Raw genomic sequence first — 20906 nt, 5'->3', positions numbered from 1 at the left:
AAAAAATATTTTAAAATTCATTTTAGTATTTGTTTATTTGTATTTGTAATTTTCTTGAACTAATATTAATTTATCTATTAAAAATCATTGTATGCGTCTATGAATCCAATAATTTTATCAAAATGAAATAATTGAAAAATATTTAACGAAAAGTATTAAGATAGAACATTATTGACATATAGAAAGGAAAAAAAAAGAAAAAGAAATAAAGACAGAAAGAGGGAATGGCAAAACTATTAGAAATAAAAAAAATAACGAAGAAGAGGGAGAAATAAAGAATAAAATTATGAAAGAATTCGAGAGTGTGTATTTCATTAATTTAAGTATCCTATTTATAGGAATTGAGAAATATTAGAATAAATGTAATATTTAATTTTAAAAGGGAAAAGAAAAAGTCATCGTGGGTAAATGACTTTCCCTGTTAAATGAACATTGCTACTAATAAAAATTTAAGTAGACATTGACCGTTAAAACTCCCTTGTTAACAATCTTACTCATAAGACCTAATGGAACAAAACTTAGATGAAAAAAAAAAGTACAATATGCTAACATCCTCTGATAATGCTCCATCTCATAATAACATGACTATATTGTCTTTAATGACTTAATGTTAAGATATTTGAATTGATACATTTCAATTTGATTTATGAACTTCTTTAATGTTGTAATAGATGAGACTTCTTGAAAACTATATATGGAATAATTTAATCAAAATATTATTTGAATTTATTAAAATAAATTATAAATAAATGAATAAAATTATTTAACAATGTTTTATCAAATAATATTTGTTGATAAAAATATAATGATTTAAGATTTTGCCTTATTTTATACTATAATATCGTTATAAATATGGTTAAAAAAATGCATGAACATTAACTAGTATTAAACGAAATAAAAATTGAAAACTAATAGTTTTCATAACTTCTAGTTATTAATTATTTCGACATATTTTATCATAGCAAAAAATGTGCAAATTTGTATATAACTTTAGACTATGAAATATTCATTATATAGCTTATGGTTGTATAAATTTGTTTTGTACAACTTTCAATCATATAATATAATTAAAAAGAATTAGAAATTACTTTATAACTTTTGGTTATATTTTTGTAACTTTATAATTTTTCGTATAATTTCAAGTTATGACAATTTAATATATTTTATATAACTTCTAGTTATGATTTTTTTTTTTTCATAATATTTGGCTATATAAAGAAAAATTTTCTACTTAGTATTGACATATGTTTTTTCATTTAAATAAGATAAATTTAAAAAAAGTAAAATTTTATCACATATCTTTTATGTGAAATAGAGAACAATTTTTGGAAATATGTTTTCCTTTCAATGTTTCAATCTTCTATAAGAGCTCACAAGAGTTTTCTTTTGTAGAAACTTTTCCTGATTAAAGAATTTGATAATTTGGTCATAGAAGCAATTAAGTTTTATTATTATTTTTTTCCAAAAAATTATATAAGAATGTATTGTGAATTATACAAAGAAAGGAATAATAAATATCCTAAAATTAAGAAAAACAAATATTATTTCTTAAATTAAGAGAATAAAAAATTATCAATATTTCATTACTCTTGATTTAAGGAAATCTTGATTGAGGGGAATTCTTATCATTATATATTTGATTATGTGCAATTTCTTTCTTATTTTCATTATGTGTCTTGTCATTCTTTGTCCTATCTTTTTTTGTCTTTTTTTTTTTCTTTCCCTTAATATGCCCTTTAAGTTAGAGTAGAAATAAATATGGATGCTCAAGTTATCTTGAAACATGGTGAATGTAGGGATCCACCCCTAAGCGTACACGTGGTGGCCTCGCAAAACACTTCTCATTTGGACACGTGGCACGTCCAACCCTCTGTCCGGATGAGCACATGGACTGACACGTGGCACATCCAACTCTCCATCGGACGACCATGGGACTGGCATGCGATGTACACCTCCCTTGTTCGGATGTTCTGCCCAGATTCAGTGCTAACATCTTAAACAAGAGTCTTGACCGTGTTTCGCGGACAATCATTATTCATTTTGCCAAAAGCATGCTCGACAAGACCGTCCTGGGTCACTTTAGGTGACCTGCCACGACCTGCCCTGCGCCGCCTATAGAGCGATGACAAATCATCCCTCCAGCAGTCTTTGACAACTGCCTACAAGGTAATGATGGCTCTTCCACCCTCTAAGCACCATCATGACAGCCAAAAAGTCTTCCCATCATTCCGAGGGACAATGATCCTAACACGATAAAAGGCCCACACATAGTAAAAAAAGGTAAGCATTCCTAAGGAGAAGGGCCCAAGAGAGAATATCAAAATGTTAGAGAGTAAAACTAACAAAGGCATCGGAGGGTGTGTCCGGACCCCCTGTCTGGACATCTTTTGCAGGTCAAAGGAAGGAAGTATCATCTTCAATTGAGGATGTGAGTACCTCAGGCAACAACAGTGGATCTGGTAGCTTCAGCCCTCAACATTGGTGTCGTATGTGGGAAATAGCATTAGCAAGGATGTCCACACCTTCCAGAAGCCGTTCGTCAACCATGGGAGATGAAGGCTATTTTGATTGGTGTGTAACCATGGAAAGACGACAGATGGAAAGCGAATGGAAAATGTAAGCCCTGCTCTAAGAAACAAGGAGGCTTAGAGAAGAAAACGATGTGTTGAGGATCCAGGTCTCATCCTCGGGACCCCCTCACGACCAACGATTGAGAGGTTAAGGGGCAAACTCTAGGCTTAACCAAGGGGTAGCGTATCCTGGAACCGCAGGGGTCGCCCTTGATATGCGTAATGAGCGGCCTCATGAACGACCCTTACCTATGTATCATGCTCCACAGGATGAAAGCTCAGACTCCACTCGTGTCTCGTCAAAGAGACAACGTGACAAAAGACCCCAGTTGTCGGACGCAATGCATACGAGGCTAGGACCACATGCACCTGGTAAGGAGAGGCCACCTATGGCCGCGACCTGGGAGAAATATCCCAACCCCCCAGTCGCCTCCACCACCCGGGGCAATCCCCCACATCAAGCAGTACAACAAGCTGGAGGGAATTCATCAAATGAACCCCCTCTGGCTCCATCAGTAGGCGGTTGGATGACATGCTCTCCACGTCTTTCAGCTCGTATATTATCAATTACGAGCCCCCAAGAGGGTTTCTCGTTTCGAAATTTTCTGTGTATGATGGGTCTAGTGATCCGTTTGATCATATCATACACTACCGCCAACTTATGACTCTCAATATAGGGAATGACGCGCTGTTGTGCAAGGTATTCCCCGTTAGCCTACAAGGCCAAGCTCTTTCGTGGTTTCATCAACTCCCTATGAATTCTATTGATAACTTTTGGGATCTATTATAAGCTTTTGTGGGACAATACCTGTGTTCCGTACGACATAAACAGAATATTAGCACCTTACAAAACATAAAAATGTAGGAAGATGAGTCCTTGAGGGAATTCGTGAAATGGTTTGGTCAAGCTGTATTGCAAGTAGAAGGCTATAGTATGGATGCTATCCTCCAAATTTTCAAGCGAAGCATATGTCCAGACACGCCATTCTTCGAATCACTCGCTAAAAAGCCTCCCACAACTATGGACGACTTGTTCTGGCGCGCGAACGAATACTCAATGCTGGAAGATGATGTACGAGCAGCCACCCATCAAATTTTGGTCACCGGATAGCTGGCCAGAAATGACGCTGAAAGGAGTTCCAAACCTCCGAACTAGCAGAGGCTGCCCAACCGCAGATAAGGCGAGCAAAGCCACTCGGAGCTGCCACCATTTACACCTCTTATTGTGTCATATGAGAAGCTTCTTCCAATGATCCGCGAGCTATCCGATTTCAGGTGGCCCAAACCCATCAAAGCGAACCCAGCCAAGAGAGATCACAACAAGAAGTGTACTTATCATAAAGAACATGGACATACTACAAAGCAATGCAGGAGTCTTCATTACTTGGTAGAAAGACTCATAAAAGCGGGGCATCTGAAGCAGTACATCCGCTCAGAAGCCAAGGGTGGGGAGACTTCCCGGAGTCGAACCTCTGAGACCCTTAGGGCTCCAATCGCCCCCAAGGACGTAATCAACTACATCCATGGAGGACCCTTGGATGAGGAGTACGACTCCAAATGAAAAAGGCAAAGGTTGCTGTGGGTAGCGCTGGTACGCGAACGTATATGATTACTACTCAAAAAGATCATATTTTAGATAATAATTCTTATGAATTTCACGTCTTTTGAGTAGTAATTATGTCTAAAACACTCAATTAGCATGTTGCCCTTGCAAGAGTTACTAACTAGTTTTATGAAGTTTTGGAGTCATTTCAAGGTATGTTTTTGATAAATTGGTGGCAAAAGAAATGAATCAAATTGAAGAAAACAAATAAAGTTGATGATGATCCAAATGCATAATGAAAGAAGCAATGCAATCAGTTTGGATCGGGATTTGGAGTTGATTTGGAGGTAGTTGAAGTGGAATCAAGAGAAAGAAATGAAAGAAATTGCAAAGAGGAGTCGAAAAAGCATGTTTTTCAATTTCGCATGACCATGCGAAATGAAACAGAATAGGCTTGGCTGCAGCACATAAGGGAAATGTGAAAAGTGATTTCGCACAGTCATGCAAAACGCTCTAACAAGACGAAAATGCAGCTGATGGATTTTCCACTTCGCATCATCATGCGAAATTGATGAGGCTCGTGCGAAAATGTATTTTTCTCTAGATTCCTTGATAAAGAAGCATCTGGAAGACCTCTTAAATGATGCCAAGTGTCATTTTGACCTTGGCCTATAAATAGAAAAGTGATTGACTCATTTGAGAACTTTTAATACTTTTCCTAATTGTAGAACTTTTCAGACTTCTTCTCTCTATATAATTTTCTATTTTCCTTCATTTTCTCTTATTTTCTCAGTAGCCAAACATGTCTTGTGAGATCAAATCTCCAAGCATGAGTGGCTAAATCTCGTTTTTCTCGGAGGAGGGAAGATCTAGAGGCAAGATCTATGGTGAATTAGAGAATTGAGCTTGATTTGCAAAGGTAATTTGATTCAATTGATTGATTAATTGAAATTTGGGGATTTTTCTCTTCAAATTGTCTTGGATGATTACAACAATGCAAACTAGATAAATTCATCAAATTCTTAATGCTAGATTTGATGAGATTGAATAGTTGCATTGTGTGAATCATCGGAAGATAATTTAAGATGAATTGAATATATGATTCAAATTGATCTCTTGGATTAGATTACCTAATTTGAAAAGAAATTAGATTTAGACCTAAAGCTAAATCAAAAATCGATTTAGATGAAAATTTAGGTTTTTAATCTAACTTGATGAAAATTAGATCTCAACACCTATTCACCATGGAAATTGCTTTCTAGAAAATCCTAACTCCGAGAATCTCACATCTTATTAATTTTCTTCTCTTTTACACTTCATTTTCATTTCAATTTGAATACATTGTTATCTTGAGATTTTATCATGCAATTTCAAGTCAATTTCACTTTATTACAATCATTTCTTATAATCTCATTCAAGCCTTAATTACCGAGAATAATCCATCCTTGTAGACGATACCTAAATACCACTATGCTACAATAGTTTGTACTAAAACCACTTTTTGATCGGGTACAAATTGCTATAGAATAATGAATTAGGTTATAAATTTTGTTTTGATCCAACAAACGACAAAATCTAAGCGATCAGTATCAATTCCATCTGACCCGGATTAATCGACGGGAGCGCCCACCCAATAGACGGGACAATCATTCTCCCCCCAGTAGACCCCACATGAATACTGCAACCACATCGCGACGCCCTTTTCCTATTCCTTAGGATTGGGGACTTCGACGTGAGATGGATCCTAGTCGACCCAGGCAGCTCGGCTGACCTCTTACAGGAGTCAATAATCAAACAAATGGGACTCGAGCCCTCCAGCCTAGAAAACCTGGGACAAATTTTGTCAAGATTCAACGAAGCGACAACCACTTCCATTGGAGACATTGTGCTACCGGTCTAAGCAGGCCCAATCATCCTAAATGTGCAATTTTCAGTAGTAGAAGATCTATTCTCCTTCAACGCCACTTTGGGACGCACCTGGTTGCATTACATGAAAGTCATCCCTTCCACATACTATCAGATGGTGAGCTTCCTTACCGAAGACGGATAGATCGATCTATACGGTAGCCAGTTAGTAGCTCTCCAATGCTATCAGATAGCTCGAGAGGTCGGGCCTAGCAAGGATCACGAGCCGCCCCCCAAGCCTGCAAACGCACCTGACCAATAACAATTACAGAACTCGACGGATAAAGATCCCCCGGTAGCAGATCCCTTGTGAACAATCCAAATCTCAGAGAAGAACAATCATTTCACCTATATTAGTTCCATCTTGGCACTCGGGGAGGCTCAAAGCATTGAGGAAGCGCTCCGACAAAACCAAGATGTTTTCACATAGGCGCATTCCGATATGACCGAAATTCATCCATCAGTTGCCTCCCATCGACTTAACATCTTGCCCTCATCAAAACATATCCGGCAAAAGGTTAAGCGATTTCACTCGGACAGACAAAGATTATTCGGGACGACGTGGAAAAGTTATTGGAAACCGGATTCATCAGGGAAGTCGAGTACTCGAATTGGTTGGCAAATATGGTGGTGGTCCCCAAAAAGGAAGAGAAGTGGCGAGTGTGCATTGATTATACCAATCTTAACAACGCATGCTTAAAAGACAGCTTCCCTCTGTCGCATATAGATCAAATTGTGGACTCCACTATCGAGCAGGAGTTGCTCTCCTTTCTAGATGCCTTCTCTGAATACCATCAGATTCCCATGGTCCTCGTGGACGAAGAAAAAACTGCTTTTATAACGTCACATGAGCTTTATTGTTACAAAGTCATGCCATTCAAACTCAAAAACGCTGACGCCACCTATCAGAGACTGATAACAAAGATCTTCAGACCCTTGGTTGGTCGCACAGTGGAAGTATACATTGACGACATAATGATCAAAAGCAAAAATAGAGAAGATCATATGCACCACCTGCAAGAAGTTTTCCACCTGTTAAGGAGATACGACATGAAACTGAACCCATCTAAATGCGCCTTTGGCGTAAGCGTAGGGAAATTCCTGGGATTCATGGTCACCCAAAGAGGAATAGAAGTCAACCTTGATCAAATTAAGGCAGTCATGGAGGCACCTATTCCCAGGAACAAAAAGGAGTTGCAGTGCCTCACTGGCAAACTCGTTGCACTGGGACGGTTCATAGCCCGATTCACTGACAAATTATGACCCTTCTTCTTGGTACTAAAGAAAGCTGACGCGACTGGATGAACAGATAACTGCCAAAACGCCTTCTAGAAAATCAAACATTACCTCACACAACCACTCATCCTAAGCAGCCCCCAGCCTGGAGAACAGATGTACATGTATTTAGCAGTATCAGATTGGGCAATTAGCGCTGTTTTGTTTTGTTGCCCAACACATAAGGAGCAAAAGCATGTTTATTATGTCAACAGAGCAATGGCTGATGCAGAAACGAGATATTCGAAGATAGAGCAAACTGCCTTAGCCTTGTGAAGTGCCGCCCAGAGGCTCCGCCCATACTTCCAAGCTCACCCAGTAGTCATACTTACCGACCAGCCCCTCCGTAGCATCCTGCACAAGCCAGATCTGTTTGGAAGAATGCTCCAATGGGCCATAGAGTTGAGTGAGTATGGAATTGAATACTGATTGAGGCTATCCATGAAAGGGCATGTGATGGCTGACTTTGTGGTAGAATCTCTCCAACGACCTGCTCGAGACGAGAAATCAGACAAGGCGGAGTGGTGGACCTTGCAAGTCGATGGAGCCTCTCGCTCGTCGGGATCCAGAGTGGGACTACTGCTACAATTTCTAACTGGCGAACAACTGGAGTAAGCCATCCGACTGGGATTCCTCGCATCGAACAACAAAGCCGAGTACGAAGCCATTATGTTCGGATTGGACCTCGCACTTGCACTATCCGTCTCTAAGCTCAGAATCTACAGCGATTCTCAACTCGTTGTGAGACACATACAGGAAGAATACGAAGTCAGGGACGAGCGCATGGCCCGATACCTAACAAAAGTAAGAGACACCCTGCAACGGTTGGGTGAGTGGACTATCGAAAAAGTCCCCCGGGCTGACAACGTACGCTCTGACACCCTAGTAGGAATAGCTACCTCGTTTCCCATCAAAGAAGTCATATTATTGCCCATATATGTGCAGACTAGTCTCTCCATCACAGAAACGCCCGCTTGCAATGCTATTGAAGAAAGTCAGGAGTGGACGAGAGTTATAAAAGAGTATCTCCGGACAGGCACTTTACCTGAAGATTCCAAGTAGGCGCATAAGATTCGGGTGCAGGTTGCCCGTTTCGCCTTGATCGGAGAATGCCTTTACAAGCGATTTTTCACAGGTCCCCACCTCAGGTGCTTAGACCAATACGTATTAGTAGAGTTGCATGAGGGTGTATGCGGCAACCACCACGAAGGACGATCTTTGGCGCATTGGGCCCACTCACAAGGGTACTATTGGCCCACTATGAAGAACGACACTACGACTTATGTCAAGAAATGTGACAAATGCCAAAGGCATGCACCCATCCCACATGTACCATCTGAAACGTTGAACCCAATAACAAGCCCTTGGCCGTTTGCACAATAGGGAATGGACATAGTGGGACCCTTGCCTTTCGTAGCTGCCCAGAAGAAATTCCTGCTCGTTGCCATGGATTACTTTAGTAAATTGGTAGAAGTAGAGGCGTATGCTAGAATCAAGGACAAAGATGTCACGATATTTGTTTGGAAGAGCATCATTTGCCAATTTGGAATCCTTCAAGCAATCACAGCAGACAACAGTCCATAGTTTGACAGCATCGCCTTCCGAAATTTCTGCTCGGAACTCAAAATCCAAAATTTGTACTTCACACCACGCTATCCTCAAATCGATGGACAGACAGAGACAACAAGCAAAACCTTATTAGCAGCCTTAAAGAAAAGGCTGGAGCAAGCCAAAGAAAAGTGGGTGGAGGAACTGCCCGACGTCTTATGGGCCTATCGGACCACGCCCGGGTGACCCATGGGTAACACTCTTTTCGCTCTTGCATATGGAATGAATGCAGTCATCCCCACGGAAATAGGTTTTCCCACAATCTGGACTATCATACGAGGTCAGAAAGATGAAAACCTAGAGCTCGAAAGGAACCTAGACTGGGTGGATGAGGTAAAAGAAAATGCATCCATCCAGATGACCGCCTACCAGCAAATGGCGGCTACTCATTACAACCGCAAGGCACGACCTTGAGTCTTCAAGGTCGGAACACTTGTCTTCAGGAAAGTTTTCGAAAACTCCACCGAAAAGGGAACCGAGAAGTTCCAAGCAAATTGAGAAGGCCCTTACATTGTCTTTAAAACAGGCGAAAACGGGGCTTATCATTTACAAAAGCTAGATGTAACATCGTTACTCCGTCCATGGAATGTATCTAACCTTAAGCAATATTATCAGTATAGAGAAACAATGGGTGAAAAAAGAGTAGAGGAATGTAACATTTATAAATGGCTATAAAAATTATCTTTACAAAGTTGGCTGTACCATATATGGCAAAAGAGAAAACTATAAAGGAGAATTACACATAGAGGAAAAACATTTCATCGCGAAGGGCCTCCGGGATCGCATTTTCATCATCAGAAGGAAGAGAAGGAATATCGTGCATAATACCATTCTTCTTCATACAACAACGATAGTCGAAGAAGTACATCTCGTCCATCTGCCTCTGATACTTCGTCTCCAGCTCCTTCTTCTGAGTGGCAAATCTGGCTCTCTCTTTCCTTTGGGCAAGCAGGCCTGCTTGCAGCTCATCTGTTTTTTTTTTTTTTGGGTCGCGAGACTGGCTCGGAGCTCATCCATCTCTTTCTTCAGTTGAGAGTTATCCTGCTCCGCCCATTGTACTTAGCCTCCAGGGCTTCCATTTCCTCCTTCAGCTGGTCCGCTTTAGCCCGAATAGCTCATTTCTTTCTCTCAGCCAGTTTCAGTTTTTCCGCCCCATCCGCCACAACCTTCTAAGCGGCGGCCAAGTCAACCTCCACCATCTCTAACTTAAAGCGCATTTCTTCAATGTCGCCCGGGTGGTGGGAGATAAAGACCCACATAGCCTCTGCCACCTCCAATCGCTTGAAAAGCTGCGCACGAGTGCGCATCATATAGCGGATGCTAGCTACAACCTAGAAAAGGCAATAACAATCAAAGATAGTACCGGACGATGGAATATGCGTTGCTAAAAAAGAAGAAGAAGAAGACAAAATAAAAAGGATTACTACTTCTATAGTCTCTGGCACCGTCCATTCCTACAAATGCTAGATGCAAGACACGGATGACTCAAGGGTGCCAAAAGGGAGCCGGGCTGAGGCAGGGGGATTGCCTCTCATATTTACGGATACCCGCTTGGTGAGGGAAAAAAAGTTGGACATCTTTGTGGAAGGAGCTTCGGCGTCCGTGAAGCATGACACTCCCTTCAATATCTCCATCAATTTCTCCTAGCTTGGAGGAACTGCAGGGGTTGGACTACTCTTCTCATCCGGGGCCCCTTCATCGACCGCGGCGTCTGGACCAGCCTCCGTCCCGCGAACCTCTTCTACAGTGGGAGCGTTGCTGGGCGCAGCTACGTCTGGCTGGACTACTGCTGCTGCGCTAGGCCCCGCCACGTCCGGCTGAGTCATTGCCGCTGTGCTAGGACCCACTTCGTCTGACTGGGGCATGGTCTATGGAGGAGCCCTCACCCCCCCGGACAAGCCCTTTTGGTTGGGGAAGAGACAATATCGATAGCTTCATGCAACCGTTTGCGATGCCCCTCCAGAAACCTGGTTCTTAGATCGTTCATGTCTTCTTCTTCCTTCGGCTCGTTTACAACTCTCAAGCCAATGAATTTCGGCTGGAGCTGGGAATGGCCAATCCTCGGATTGATAGTGTCAAGCTGCGGTGAGTTAGAGGTATCCTCGGGCACTTGGATGGGGCTGCTTGGTTGGCTGGACGCTGAGTCTGAGAAAGAAGACGAAAGATCAGGAGTCGGGGATACAATTTTAAGGGCTTGTGCAATGGTCTTCTTTTTCTTCTTCGTAGCCTAGAGACAAGCCGTTGGCGATGAACCGTGACCTTTCTCACCAGACGCTTTCCTCGGCGTCCCTTCCTACCTCTTCTCTACCCGCTGATCAAGGCACTTTTAGCGTGCTTTGGCGTCCGTCTCGCGAGCCTTTTCATAAAAGGGGAGGTCTTTCAGCATGAAGCGTTCCCTAGTAATCACAACCTTTGGTAGTCGCATAGGGAGGATGTTGAGGACATATGACTGAGGTTCCCGGACAACCGCCAACAGATTTCGAGCAGAAAGGAGCGTCAGATAGTGTCTCTCGATGGCAGTAATCTCGAACAACTTGTTTAAGCGGTCGAATGAGGCCTTTTTCACCCACTCGACCAAGCGACCCCTCTTATGTGAACCTACGTTAGTCAAAACAAAGGAGGTCAGTCATCTAATGAAATTAACTCAAGTCTCAAAATCTAACACGGAATGGACACTAAAAGCTACCCCTACCCGGAAGCTTCAGCAAATAATTGGGGCAGAAATCCTTTTCCGGGTGTTCTGACAAACCGGCCCATGGTTCCCTAACTAGTATATGCCCTTTGGTTCCCTCTTTGTTCGAATCAGGAAGATTGGTCACCAGTTGAAGGGACGGAATATGGGAAAACATGCTGAAGATATCATTTTTTCCCTTTTTGATAGTATAGACAAAGAGGATCTCCAGTAGGGAGAGGTCCAAATTGAATAGCATATTCAGGATGCTGCACCCCATTAGCACTCGCACGATATTGGGATGGATGTAGGCTGGAGGAATTTGAGTGTAGTGGAGAAATTCTTTGAAAAAGGACGAAAGAGGAAAACAGAGCCCCGCATTGAATTGCTCATTGGTGAAATAAATGGTGTTGTGCGCGACTTTCTTTATGGACATAGGGTTCCCATCCACTAGTTGAACAGAGATGCCGTTCGGAAGACAAAAGCGGTCGCGAAACTCCCGCTCATTCAGCGTTTCAGTGGTTTTCTCGGATAGGGGTGTTTGGATCCACCATTCCCACTTGGTCCAACCGCGCTAGACGAAGTTACATCCTTTTCGCAGGTATGATGGAGCGTGGGGTCGAGACAGAACCTGCATGGCGCAATGCCGACAGTCAGAAGATAGTTACCCGACCCCACCGCTCTGTGGACAATGCCCCCAAAAGGCCTAAGATAACTAACCTGCCCAAGTCAGCAACCTCCCCAAGTTCAACTCCTAATTCTACCCAAGAGGCGATTCAGTCATTTACAGAGACGATAAGGGGGCAACAAAAGCTGTAGTGGGCTCAACAAAACCTCAAAATAACAAAATAATCTAGACACCCTTGCATAGACCTAGGCATTCCCTTTCCGCAAAAACCAGTAAAGCAATTTCCCAACCCACCGAAAACCCCCAAACATCTCCCCTACTCCTCAATCGCAAACAAACACCAAAGAAGCCAAGGAAAATTGAAGAAACAGGAAGCCGAAGATGAAGAGATAGAAACAGAGAGCATACCTGGAAGAAGCTTGCAACTAGAAGGAAAGCCGAGCCGCAGTCGCCTAAATGCACCGGTCGTGAAATCGCGAGAAGAACACCATTGAAAAAAACCCTAGGAAGCAATGCTTAGTCACTACCAAATGAGGGAGAAATAGAGAGAAAATGCAGCCTGGGGGTGGGTTCCCTATTTATAAGAAGGAACCCCTCAGGACCCCAAACGACCAGGCGCCCAACCGCACTGCGATCGAAACGACACGTCACCCGGTAACCCTCCCAAAGATCGCGGCTCACCATAAATGTCTCCCCCCCCTTGGGCACCACGTGTCAGGCGACCCAAAAATCATGATCGCATGTTGATATAGTATATGGAAGGTACTAGATACTTAATCGAAGTGCTAATTCAAAAACCATTTCAATTTTAAATGTAGTTTTTGAAACTTGGTAAATGCTAAGGTTGCATTTAGTTTGGAAATTTTTTGTAGTTTTCATTTTCTCTTTTTACTTTCTAAACAAAGTTTTATTTCCTAGTTTTTCTTTTCTTGAAAATGTAATTAAAAAAAAAGTAAAAATTGTTTTTAGAAAATAAAATTTGTATAGTCTTGTTTGGATTTGAGTTTTCACTAATATAAATAATAAAAAAATATAATTAAAATTTTAAATAATAAGCATGTCATAGTATTATTATTAAAAAGGATAATACATGTGTGATATTATTTGCTTCAATTTTATGTAATACATGTGAAGTCATAACTCAAGAAATTAAGATGTAATCCAAAACGTAGGTGATTACATCATATTTAAATTATGAATATCAGTTCATAGGGAAGAATAAGGTTTTGGATAAAACATTTGTTATTTGTTTCAATTTAATTACCATGAAATATTGAAGTGGAATACAGATTAATTATAGAGTTATTAGAAAATATTCAAGAGTTCATTTATTCTATGGTCTTGATAGTCTCTATCCTAACCATTAATTTATTTATACATCATATCAAATTAAGAGATAGAAAGATGAGAGTGCCATCATGAGGGTGTAGACTATGACTTTAATTATTCATTAATAGTAAGATTGTAATGTTGTTCATTAATGATAAGATCGTAATGTTGTTCACTAATGATAAGATCGTAATATTATTCATAAATCAAGATTATAATTTTATTCATTGATGGTAAGATTGTAATTTACTAAACATGGACTATTTATAAGCATCTTCATGTTTTGGGTAAGAGGCACATGATCTCTATGCCGAAGCTTACAAGCCACCATTCCTCTCCCTCCTCTTGTTTGTGGGTTTGATTGCCCATGCATATAACCTTCCATTAATATGGATTGGGCCTCACAGTGGAAGATCCTTGGTATTTTTGAAGCTAGAAACATAAGGATTCTACCGTGCATAAAAGGTTTGTTAGATTTTCCTAAGTCATTAACAACCATAAATTATGACATTGACTTTGTAATGGGTAGAGTGAATATAAATAAAGTCTTTGTGGTTAGGTCCCTAAGCCTCCAATTTCTATTCAGATGCATATACACCATTGTTTTGAGATTGATTAAGGGTTTAGAAACACTTTTTAACTCATTTGAATATTAAATTTGATTTTTGAATTCTCAAACCGTCGATGATCAGAGGTATGTTTTGGTTCTTCCTTTATTTCTTTATTTAATATATGCTATTAAGTTTTTTGAGCATTTTTATATTGGTTTTAGCATTTACAAGGTTTTGATTTGATAACTCAATTCAAAGTAAAATATAAGCATGTTTATTTTGTTCTTGTCTTTCATTACAATCAATCTAGAAACAAATTGTGAGCTTATATTCTTGATCAAAGAACTATTTAGAGGGGATGCATATCTAGTTCACAATTAAAAACTTTTACACTAATTTCACAAGGATTAAACTAAATCAATTATTCCCTTTTGATTAACCATCCTAATAACAGAAAAATATTCAATCAATACAATACACTATATCAACGTAAAAAACATCTACATAGATTACTTCAATCTCTATAGATACAAAAATCATGGTTTTATGAATCAACTTTAACAAAAATCTACAACTTTGAAAGAAGAATATATATTTTAACTTAAACTAAATGCTAATAATTTATAAGTCTTTTACCAACATCTACACATCCTTTTAACATATGTGTTAAAGTTTGGTGACTCGAATTTTATTTGGTTTGACCTAAAAAACTCATGGTACGACATATGTGGTAAAGTTAAATTGATGAGTTTTTTTGGGTTTTGTGCTTATGGTATGGACTTGTTCTATATAATACTTTCTCACGCATGCATGCACACACACAATATACATATATATGAGATGATATATAATTTTTAGAGCTAACGATGATTATGCTTTTATAGTAGTTGTTCGTATCACTCCTTTTTAATATCAATTTTTGACATAGTGAATTTTCTTCTCTTTTACCTATGATTTTTCATATAAATCTGTATGTTTTTATTTAACCTTTTTATATTGCTTATCCTCGCTTTTCTGTAACAATATGTGATGTAACACAACTTTCATACTTCCTAGCATATCACCTCAAATCCTTATTGATGCTTGCAAGCTCAAATATTCCTTAACCTTTGCCTTTTCTCCCGGCTTTCAAAATTCTTGCAATATAATCCTGATTTTTTTTAGAGTTTGCGGAAGTCACAACATGTTGTTGAAGTTTCTCTGATTTGCATGTCCAGAAAGAGCTGTTCAATTGTTTCTTAATATCCAAATCCTAGTTGTCTTTCCGTTATTTTTCATGTATTTTAGTGATTTTATTTTGTTAATGTCACCAACTAAATGCCAATCTATCATCTCCTTGATCTCCCTTTCATTTCTTATCCCTGTCAGTCGAACATTCCTCGAAATTTTTGATATCCTCAGCCTTTGTAGGTCGCATTAGGCACCTAGGGGCGGGGATGTCTCAATCAGCTATTAATCAACTAGCCAGATGGGCCTTTCTTACTGATATATACCAAGTGGCATTTGACACATCACAAGTTTTTTTTTTTGATTAAATTCGAAATTTAATTAAAAAATATATATATATTTTTATTATATTAAACTTTACATTTTATTTCTTCTTTCATTTTCACATCGTGACGACGTGATGACACTCCACCGATGCCATAAGGGATCGGTGTGGGCGGTGATTTCAGAAACTCCCAAGAAAATATGGTGTTTTTTTCAGAGCCTCACAGATGATTTTCCCTCTCCTTTTTCGTTGTTTCAGATCTATTTCTGACTCATTAGTTTGTGAACTCATTATTTACATCCCCACTCACCCTCGTCTGAAATTTCTAAACCGTTGCTAACTTGCTTGTCAGTCGTCACACATCTGGTTCTACGATACATGCTTGTAGACGTGGTTTTAATGCTATAATTTCATATGCCAATTTGTTTTTCGCTTTGTGTTTCTTTTGTGCAACTCTCAAGTCTCAAATTCCCATTCTACCGCACTGCGTACCCTTGAGCCTTTACCAGGACCAACCCCAATTTTGGTGTCAGATTAGTCTACAGAGAGTTTAGAGGACTTGGAAGATTTCCTCTCTTGGGTTAGGAAAAGTATTAATTTGCCTATGTGCCTCCTAAATGGGCGACCAGAGAATATGCATGTGTGGACGCCCCAGTTGGAAGAGGTAAAAGTATTAATCTGCCTACGTGACTCCTAAATGGGCGACCGGAGTATATGCGTGGACGCCGCAATTGGAAGAGGGGGTTTTGGTCCATTTGAGAGGTAGAACAAAGGACCGAAGCTCCGTGTCCATTTGCGCTCTATATAGAGTCAAGGCACGTTGCGCTATTGAGTTTCACACCATTTGTGTTATGTTTCAGGTTTCTGGTTTTGCCGCTGGTTTTGGAAAATGACGTGTAACTACCTTTTTGACACGTTAAAATTATTAAATGCCACTGAATCCAACGCAGCAATGATTGGATTGAGTTGTCCAACGCAACAAATTTCATCTGTGACGCAAAAATGCCGCTTAATTTATGTATGGGAATGAATTTGTTCTCTTAAGGATGGCTATGTATATAGTATATACAGTCCATGCCATTCACAAGCTTAAATTCCTACAAACTTGAACTGGTGCGTTATACATCATGCGATTAGAAACACTGTTGTTATCACATTTTTGGATTTTGGGTTTCCATGCAAAGGATCAATGTAACCTTCAAAATAAAATAGGAAGCGTACAAAAGGGCTTTTTGCATGATTAGTGTTTTTTTTTTTTTTGGAAATATTTTTAACAAAGTTTGTATCAGGTTATTTGATTAAAAGGGTCATTAAAAATCTTATTTTTGAAATTTAATTATTCACATTTTTTTTAAACTTTATTCGAATAAAAATACCCTTATTATTTTATTATAAAAATAATTTTTTCCTTTTAAAACCGATATCTAATACTTGAAATGGTATAAGATAAAAACATTTGAAGAATTAGATTCATAAATTTGTGAATTATTTTATCACTTTTAGCCAATTAACTAAAAAATAATTCTAAAATTGTTGCACTTATTGGATTTCAAGTAAAATTTGTTTTTTGAAAGAGCAGTTCAATATGCAAAATGTGAACTTGACTTTTTAAAAAAAGAGGTCACTATAATAAAAGCCAATTTGGTTTTTTTTAAAGATGGGTTTAATATAAAAACTTTTAAAATAAGAAGTAAACTCACTATTCAAAAGATGAATTCATACCAGAAAATGAACTCATATTTTAACAAAATGAATTCAATGCAAAAACAAAGAAAATGATGAAAAGTGTCGTGTTTTCATATTTATTTTTAACCAAATATTTCTTAAGAACATCTAAAAAAAACCCGGGACAAAAAGCTTCCGGCAAGAACTTAAAAAGAAAAGGATGAAATTTGGACTGATTTGAAACACTAATAGAAAACTGGAATGGTATGGCCAATTTTGCAGCGGGGTCCAAAGAAATGAAGCCATTTGATTGGATGTAGGTAGACCGTAGCAGGTCATTCCTAATAAAGAATGGGCAAAATGATGAGCGTGTTTGAAGGTGCAACTACTTAGATAGAGCCCAGAGAGTCAAAATTTTCAAAGTATTTTACTCAATTGCCTCGTTATGTCAGGCCAAATACCTGGTATTTTCTTAACTCCATTCCAAAACGTAAAATAGATTTCTCCCTTCAAAACCCATTGGTCGGGGAACTCCTATAAAAGCTCGACCTGTAAGGATCCCAAGTATTAACAAAAAGGAATATACAACAAAGAAATTAAATCAAAAGATTTGGAAATAGCGGTAGCTTCTCCAAGGAGCCATGCAGCGTTCACTAGCCAAGAACTTGTGTCACCATCTTGTCAGGCACCAAAGACGAGTCCCAACCCCTCAAAACCCATGCGACGTTTTCATAAATCATCGAGGAATTGATACCAAGAAGAATGTTGCAGGTCTGATCTATGATGATCTAATCAGGATGAAGCTGCGCCCTTTCTTGGACAACAAGAGCATGAAGCCTGGGGATAAGCTGTTTGACAAAATCGATTCCGCAATTATGAACTGCAAACTGGGGATCGCCGTCTTCTCCCCACGATATTGCGAATCCTACTTCTGTCTCCATGAGTTGTCTCTCATCATGGAGTCCAAGAAAAGGGTCATTCCAATATTTGTGGACGTGAAACCCTCGGAGCTTCGGGTCACAAATGGAGTTTGTCCACCCAGAGAGGTGGAACGGTTCAGCTGGGCGCTTCAAGAAGCCAAATACACGGTCGGATTAACTTTCGACACGGTTCATGGGTATGCAATGATCGTTTTCCCTGTAAATTATATGTATTTATGTAGTTTGATGTTCGGGTTAACTGATCATGAAATATATCGTTTTTACAGGGACTGGTCGGACTTTGTAAAGAATGCTTCAGATGCAGTGATAAAGAACTTGTTGGAGCTAGAAAGAGAATGGCCAGTGCAGAATGGAAAGACAAGCCGAATGCTCTGAGACTTTGGAGATCGACCATGGCGGAGCTGACATAATAATATCAAATATGGTACATTATGTATGATGGCCTGAATAAGGACGAAGCGTCTTTAGTGTTCATTTTTCAATATTGTTCATTGTTTTGACCTACAAGTTAGATTGATTCTTTGTATAGGAGACTGCAGAAAGATCTGCTTCCTAACTCATTCTATATATACATCTGCCTTTCTGAAGGGAGAATAATAAGATTGTAAATTAGATAATTTGTAAACATTATTTGATTCTTGTAAACAATGGTACCTGTAGATGATTCAATAAAAATGCTTTCTCATTACAACTGATGACTTAAACTACATGAAGCTTTGCTTTACTTTGGATGTATAAGATTAGACATGATGAATTCTCAATCCAAATGCGTTGCTCTGGTAGCTAAGAATATTAATTCTTTCTTGTTACCTATCACATTCTCGCAATTAAGTCCGAAATTTTCCTTTTCCATTGATACGTGAAAAGCAGAAGGTTGCACCCGGCCACTCATCAGTCTGTGACAACCAGCTGTTGGACACGGATTTGTACTTAGAACCAAGGACATGGGGCGGCAATTCATCTTCACAAGTTTTCGACAAAGGGAAATGAAAATGAAAATGAAATTGTTGTTCATTTTCTTTTCGGAGAAACCTATGTTTTAGGCAAAGCCGATCTTTAAAAAAACAGTGCTGCTTCCGTACATTTGCTAGGTTATCAAAAAAACCTAGAAATTTTCATAAAAAGGTAGATAATTTTTGTATTTCAAAACTTTTTTTTTTTTAATTTAAGGAAATTTTTTTTTTCATTTTCTTATTTTTATTTTTAAAAAATAAAAAATAGAAAATATATCCAATCCGTGAACTTAGCATTTATATACCTCATGAGTTACTTAAGGGTAATGTTATTCTATTTAGACTAATTCATTAAACAAACACTTAAGGCACCCAAACTTTGATTGTGTATGTAAAAATATGTTTATTTATATAAATAGTTTTTAATTACTAAATAAAACTTATTTATATTTTTAATAATTAATTAAACATAATTTAAAAATAAAATAATTAAAATTAATTTATTTACTAAAATTGCATTTGTATTGATACATAAAGATTTAGGCGACATACATGTTTGTTAAAGATAAGGTTGTGCAAGTGGTGGTGGATGTCAACCCCTTTTCCTCTAAATTTTATGGAGCACAGATTTTTGGCAAGAAAAAACATAAACATCCAAAAATCATAACTACCACCACCGACCACACATGCAAATTTATGACATTTACATACATTTGAGTTCTTGAGGTGGGTGTCATTTTCTTTTCTCAAATACATACAAATGTTTTCCTTCGTCAAGGATTCAGACAGGTTGGTTACAAGAAAAAGGCGTGCAGTTTCCATGCACGAGAGAAAATGAATAAAATGGGAGTATAAGAATCAGAAATATGAATTGAACAAGAAATATTCTTACCATGAATAGAAATTATTACTAAAATATTTGGTTCCACTGCCTCTAGGTGAAAACAAAAAGGAGTGGCAGTCACACAAGAGGGCACGACCATTTACCAGAAAACCGAGGGAGAATTGGAAGAGGTCAGGTCGCGTTAAAGGTCAGTTTGAATCCGAAATTGACCGTACGGAATCCCACAAACTCGTCTTCACAAAACATTCACCAACCCATAAGATTTCCTTGGGGGGCAAACTTTGATCAATTTTCCTTGTCTACAGTCCTTCTGATGGGTTAAGGGTTTGTTCAAAACAAGAATTCGTCTTTTCCATGGTTTCCCCTTTTTGGGGTGTTCTTCTCGCCATGCTAAAGAATTTCATTCTACCCATTAGGAAGTGAGCTGGAAGAAGGACTGCTTGATCTGGTCCAAACCCTACTTTATTAAGGGTTTTTATTCCTGTTTTGATTCAAATTCAAGTCTTCTGTAAACACCTTTTTGAAGTTTAAAACGACGTAACAAAAGTATATAAACTCCATTTTGGTTTGGAGTCCAAGCAGGGTTGGGACCTTTGGACCCTATTCCAACCCTAATATTCTAAACAAATCGCAGTCCCTGAATGACTGGGGAATAAGAATTCGTATTCTTCTGCTTCTTCTTCAAATCAGAAAATCAAACAGTAGAGGAAATTAGTGAGAACTTTCCTAAACTATATACCGTCTAATACTTTTGTGTTGGACACACAAATATATGAAAATTGAAAAGAAAATAATAGAGGTAGGTCATAGGTGGAAGAGTAAAACCCAGAAAGAGATTGAACTGAAAAAAAATAAAAGAAAAATAAAATAAGTTGACAACTTCTAGCCGTTGTTGAATTTTTCTCGTGGTTTTATTATTTAATTTTAGTTA

The 20906-nt window shown here is 38.7% G+C and overlaps 1 protein-coding gene across 1 annotated transcript; it reads left to right on the top strand.

The window, feature by feature from the left end:
- The first annotated feature begins 17878 nt into the window (after positions 1–17878).
- On the top strand, positions 17879–18553 carry LOC100258317 (probable 2' cyclic ADP-D-ribose synthase BdTIR). The gene is made up of 2 exons (XM_002271903.2): positions 17879–18354; positions 18445–18553. The coding sequence occupies exons 1-2, from the start codon at positions 17879–17881 to the stop codon at positions 18551–18553; spliced, it is 585 nt and encodes a 194-aa protein (XP_002271939.2).
- Positions 18554–20906: the final 2353 nt, after the last annotated feature.

Source organism: Vitis vinifera, chromosome 10 (genome assembly GCF_030704535.1).
Source record: "Vitis vinifera cultivar Pinot Noir 40024 chromosome 10, ASM3070453v1".
NCBI classification, from domain to species: Eukaryota; Viridiplantae; Streptophyta; class Magnoliopsida; order Vitales; family Vitaceae; genus Vitis; species Vitis vinifera.
The sequence above is the reverse complement of the archived record's forward strand: the minus strand, read 5'-3'. Positions and strand labels throughout refer to the sequence as shown.

Bases quoted from the DNA above. Each gene is read 5' to 3' on its own strand.
- LOC100258317 (XM_002271903.2), top strand. From the start codon at position 17,879: ATGCAGCGTTCACTAGCCAAGAACTTGTGTCACCATCTTGTCAGGCAC. The intron at 18,355-18,444 runs GTATGCAATGAT...TCGTTTTTACAG, and splicing joins ACTTTCGACACGGTTCATGG to GGACTGGTCGGACTTTGTAA.